General features: G+C 43.9%; 1 protein-coding gene across 1 annotated transcript in view; it reads right to left on the bottom strand.

Moving 5' to 3' along the window:
- LOC137432654 (uncharacterized) overlaps nucleotides 1-6,000 on the bottom strand; it is a 61,424-nt gene that overhangs the window by 5,299 nt on the left and 50,125 nt on the right. The window contains exons 7-8 of the mRNA XM_068124741.2: nucleotides 443-559; nucleotides 286-321 (exon numbers count right to left, since the gene is read on the bottom strand). Coding sequence (XP_067980842.2) covers nucleotides 286-321; nucleotides 443-559 — 153 coding nt within the window. The remainder of the gene's footprint in view (nucleotides 1-285; nucleotides 322-442; nucleotides 560-6,000) is intronic.

The following is a 6,000-nucleotide window of genomic DNA, read 5'->3' as shown; positions in this document are numbered from 1 at the left end:
TCAAATAGCTGTATGTTGAAATATGTTGAAAACTCAAAAGTTTACATGGGGTGTACTTACTTTTTCACGTGATTGTATATATATATATATATATATATATATATATATATATATATATATATATATATATATATATATATATATATTACAGTATATGATGGTTTAGGGAATATATAAGTGAATAAAAAATTGTTAATTAAGCTTGAATTTGAAAAATTATTTTAAAGCTTTTGATCATTCAATCTCATTCATGCACCGATTGAAATAATCAATGAATGATCTTACCTGCTGCTCCCTTTTCTCCTTTCTCCCCTCGTGGACCTGATGGGATCAAAATTCGATTGTATGATGTTGTAAAATTGGTCAAAAAGATCTCAAATAGAAAAAATTCATTTTCGTTTAACCGGAGTTAAGTCAACTTTTATGATTTGTAGAAACTTACCTGGATCTCCATCTGTGCCACGGTAGCCCATAGGTCCTTGGATGCCTGCATATCCAGGTCTCCCCATATCTCCCCTTGGTCCCAGCTTTCCCTTCATTCCACTGGGCCCCATTGGACCTGATGAATCGGATGAGGGGATAAAATGGAGCATACCTAACTGAGGGGAACCACTAAGCAAAATGAGTTTAACGTTTCCACAGGTGACAATTAACCCTAGATATGTCTTATCTGATAAGCAAATCATCATATCAGCAATGATTTGAAAAGGAGAGGGTAAAATTGGGATGAAATAGTCCCAGTTGAAAATGACCACACAAATAGTACATAACTACATATTTCTATTTTCAAAGTAGAATTTCTTCGAACCTTGTCCTTTTTGACTTTAATATGGTTGATCATGATTGGTTATGTTATGGTTGACCTTCGTAGTGGAATAAAACCAGATCACTAAGGATATCTAACAAGACTAGATCAATTAATTCCTACCCATAGTCCAGGCAAATTTTTTCCAAAATTGTTCAGGGTGGTGGTGATAACTTGCCTACTCTTCACAAAACAAGAAGAACAAGAAAAAGAGCAATCAGAGATTGCAAACCCTCGCCAAGATGTATTTTCAGTGGTTTTTAAGGCTTTTGCGTTAAAACAAATAGGGTGGCCGAACCACGTGACCGATGACGTCATCATTTTTTTTTCTAAACTAATTTATTCCTAGATTATGCTCAAGAAATTTCATGTTGATCGGATGAAGTTTTGTACTTGTCGAATTATGACATCATAATGGAGGCACCTATGACATCATCATTAACATATTTTGTTCCCCATGGAGAGTTCTTTACAATGAGCCATGTCTCAATTTTTTATATTCAGTGCTTTCGGAGATATGGATGTTCAAATTTTTTCGGTTTTTTAAAGATGGCGGCCGAACCACGTGACCGATGACGTCATCTTTTTTTTTCTCCACCAGTTTATGCTGATATGGCGCTCAAGAAATTTTATCTTGATCGGATGAAGTTGTGTACTTGTCGAATTATGATGACGTAATGGAAGCACCTATGACATCATCATTAACATATTTTATTCCACATGGAGAGTTCTTTACAATGAGCCATGTCTCAATTTTTCCTATGCAGTGCTTTCGGAGATATAGAGGTGCAAAAATTTTCGATTTTTCCAAGATGGCGGCCGAACCATGTGACCTATGACGTCATAATTATCAGAAGAAAATTCTACAGGTGGAGTTGCACCTATGGTGAAAATGTCCTGTCAATCGGACCAACGGTTGCAGAGAAAATCATATTTATTCTGTGCGGACAAACAGACAATCAAATGAAAAATCGGTCAGAGACCGAGGACTTGCCGGAATGTACTTTTTTATCGGCCATTTTGGACAAATATGGCGGCCGAACAACGTGACCGATGACGTCATCATTAACATATTTTATTCCCCATGGAGAGTTCTTTACAATGAGCCATGTCTCAATTTTTTCTATTCAGGACTTTTGGAGATATAGAGGTGCAAAGTTTTTCGGTTTTTCCAAGATGGCGGCCAAACCACGTGACCGATTACGTCATCATTAACATATTTTATTCCCCATGGAGAGTTCTTTACAATGAGCCATGTCTCAATTTTTTCTATTCAGGACTTTTGGAGATATAGAGGTGCAAAGTTTTTCGGTTTTTCCAAGATGGCGGCCAAACCACGTGACCGATTACGTCATCATTAACATATTTTATTCCCCATGGAGAGTTCTTTAATAATAATAATAATAATAATGCATTTATTTTATATAGCGCTTTTCAGGAAGCCCAAAGACGCTTTGACAGAGTGCAAAACATAATGCATAGCAAAACATAAAAACAATTGCAAAAAAAAGAAGAATCAATAGGGAAATATTCAAAGCACAAAGGAGGGAGAAGGAGAGGAGATAGTCAGGGGTTAGATGCTGTGGGTTAAATGTTGAATGCAGTGTTGAACAGGTGGGTCTTGAGTGATGTTTTGAATGTGGTGAGTGAGGAGGAGTCTCTGATGGTGTGAGGTAGCGAGTTCCAGAGGGTGGGAGCAGCGATGGAGAAGGCCCTGTCCCCCCAGGATCTAAATTTGGTCCGGATGGGGGGGGGGGGGTCAGGAGGTTGGTACCAGCAGAGCGGAGGTTGCGGGTGGGAGTGTGTCTGGAGAGGAGGTCAGCCAGGTAGGATGGGGCCAGGTTATGGAGGGCTTTGTAGGTCAAGAGGAGGATTTTGTACTGGATTCTCTGGGAGATGGGGAGCCAGTGAAGCTTGTAAAGGACGGGGGTGATGTGGTCACGGGTCCGGGAATGGGTGAGTAGACGGGCAGCGGAGTTCTGAATGTATTGGAGTTTATTGGTGATTGTTGAGGGTGAACCATAAAGGAGGCTATTGCAGTAGTCCAGACGGGAAGTGATGAAGGCGTGGATGAGGGTTTCTGCAGCGACGGAGGAGAGGGATGGACGGAGACGGGCGATGTTTTTCAGGTGAAAGAAGGCTGTCTTTGTGATCTGTTTAGTGTATTTGTCGAAGGAGAGGGTTTGGTCAAAGATGATGCCAAGATTCCGGATGTGAGGGGAGGTGGATACTGGGAAACCGTCGATGTTGAGGGCAAAGTTATGGGTGGACTTGGTGAGCGTTTTTGGGCCAATGATGATTATTTCAGATTTATCACAGTTAAGTTTGAGGAAGTTGATTTGAAGCCAGGATTTTATTTCAGTGATGCAGTTTGTCAGGATAGAGTGGGTGGCGGTGGAGATGGACTTGGTGGAGATGAAAAGCTGGATGTCATCGGCGAAGCAGTGGAATTGGAGACCATGACGGCGGATTAAGTGACCGAGGGGGGACAGGTAAAGGATGAAGAGGAGGGGGCCAAGAACTGAACCTTGGGGGACACCTTGGGGGAGGGGAGCAGTGGGGGATTTGCAGTTATTGATGGAGATGAACTGACGTCTGTCAGAGAGGTATGATTTAATCCAAGAGAGGGCAGTGCCGGTAATGTTAAAGGTGGTTTCAGGTCGGGTGAGGAGGATGGTGTGATCGATGGTGTCAAAGGTGGCGCTGAGGTCGAGGAGGATGAGAATGTTGAGGTTGCCAGCGTCAGAGGAGAGGAGAAGGTCGTTGGTGATTTTGAGGAGAGCAGTTTCAGTACTGTGGTTGGAGCGGAATCCGGATTGGAATGTTTCATACAGGTTATTGGCAGAGAGGTGATGTTTGAGTTGAGTGGCTACAGCGCGTTCCAAAACCTTTGACAGAAAGGGTAGGTTGGAGATGGGTCTGAAGTGATTTAGGGTGTCAGGGTTTAGTCCAGGTTTTTTCAGAATGGGGGTAACAGCAGCAATTTTGAGGGATGGTGGGACGATGCCTGTAGACAGAGAGGAGTTTATTGTTGCAATGATAAGTGGAGAGAGAGCAGGAAGGGAGGCCTTGACAAAGCTGGAGGGGATGGGGTCAAGAGTGCAGGTGGCAGTTTTCATTCCGATGAGGAGTTCAGAGAGGTCAGTAGGGGAGACTGGGGAGAATTGAGACAGGGGATGGCAGGATAAGGGGGGGGGCAGGTGGTTTGAGGGGGAGCGGGTGCGGCGGTGGTCAAGCTGTTGTAGATGTTTTCAATTTTGCGTTGGAAGAATGAAAGGAAGGAGATGCAGTTGTCTATTGTGAATGACTGGGTGGTGGTGTTCAGGGGGCTGAGGAGTTTGTTTATTGTAGAGAAGAGTGCTTTTGGGTTTCCGGAGCCAGAGTGGATAATTTGAGAGTAGTAGGCGGAGCGGGCGCGGGAGAGGGCATCTTTATAGTGTTGTATGTGGTCCTTGTAGGCCTGGGAGTGAACTGTGAGACCTGTTTTATTGCGGAGTCTTTCAAGTTGGCGAGCACGAGTTTTCATCAGGCGGAGTTCAGGGGTAAACCAGGGAGCAGAATGGGTGAAAGAAACTGTTTTGGTTTTTATAGGCGCAAGTTGGTCAAGGCAGGAGGAGAGAGTGTGGTTGTAGTAGTCAGTGAGGTCAGAAGGGGTGTGGAGGTCAACGAAGGGAGAAGTGGACATTTTTTCAGAGAGGGTCGATGAGAATGAGGTAGGTGAAAGAGCGTTTAGCTTAATCAAGTTGATAGTGCGATAATGCCTTGGTGCTGGGGTGGGGATGTTGATGGTCAGAGTGATGGCTAGGTGGTCAGAGAGAGTGAGGTCGGAGCCAGAGAGATGGTGCAAAATTAATCCAGTAGAGCAGACAAGGTCCAAAATGTGACCACGGTTATGGGTAGGAAAGTTGACATGTTGAGTGAGGTTAAAGCAGGTGAGTAAATCAGTGAAGTCAGTGGTTAGCGTGGAGTCAGTGGAGTCCATGTGGATATTGAAATCACCAAGGAGGAGGATTGAGGGGGAGAGGGAACATAGCTGGGTCAGAAAGTAGGAGAAGTCAGACAGGAATGATGGGTGTGGTTTGGGAGGGCGGTAGACAACAGCCATGACTGACTGTGTGTGACCAGAGAGTTTAAAAGCCAGGTGTTCAAATGATGGAGCAGATGAGATGGAGATGAGGTTGGTCTTGATGTCTTGTCGGTGAATAACGGCAATTCCACCACCTCGGCCCTCCGAGCGTGGTTTATTGATGTAAGAATATCCATTGGGTGTGGTGAGGTTGAGCGTGTAGTAGTCCAGTGGTTGTTGCCAGGTCTCAGTGAGACAGAGAAAGTCCAGTTTATTTTCCAGGATGTAGTCGTTCAGGATGAGGCATTTGTTGTTGAGGGACCGGGTATTGAACAGGGTGAGCTTGATGTTGTTTTGTACGGCGGGTATGAATCCAGGTGATTTGGCCAGGGTTCGCAGACAGGAGGTGCGATTTTGTGCGTTGTTGTGACCAGGTGTGTTGGGACGTTGTTACAGTTACAGCCATGTCTTTACAATGAGCCATGTCTCAATTTTTTTCTATTCAGCACTTTCGGAGATGTGGAGGTGCAAAGTTTTTCTGTTTTTCCAAGATGGCGGCCGAACCACGTTACCCATGACGTCATTATTAACATATTTTATTCCCCATGGAGAGTTCTTTACAATGAGCCATGTCTCAATTTTTTCTATTCAGCACTTTCGGAGATATGGAGGTGCTAGGTTTTTCGGTTTTTCCCAGATGGCGGCAGAACCACGTGACTGATGACGTCATCATTTGGGCACTATATTAGAGGGCAAGACAAATACGTGTGCAAAGTTTGGCGATTCTACGTGAAACGGTGTGGACGTAGTGCTGCAAGCAGACAAACAGACAGACAAACAGACAGACAAACGAACAGATCAACATACTTGCCGGAATTTTTTCCAGCAAGTAACAAACGGACTGAAATGCAATAACCTCTCCTCCTGTGAGGGTAAAAAGACATAAAATGTCACCACCCCCGTGGTTTTAGTAATCTTTATGTACAGAGTTAAAGGTCACCGTCGGCCATCTTTGGTCGGATTACAAAACAAGATCTTCTGCATATGTGTACTCTTGTGTATTGTCTTTGTGCTGAGTTTGATTCAAATTGGTTCATGCATGTTGATAAATGGTTGGGGACATGTTTAA

The sequence above is a fragment of the Myxine glutinosa genome, chromosome 8 (assembly GCF_964187855.1).
Source record: "Myxine glutinosa chromosome 8, kmMyxGlut1.1, whole genome shotgun sequence".
Classification (NCBI taxonomy): Eukaryota; Metazoa; Chordata; class Myxini; order Myxiniformes; family Myxinidae; genus Myxine; species Myxine glutinosa.
Note: the sequence above shows the minus strand (reverse complement) of the source record. Positions and strands in the feature narration are given on the sequence as shown.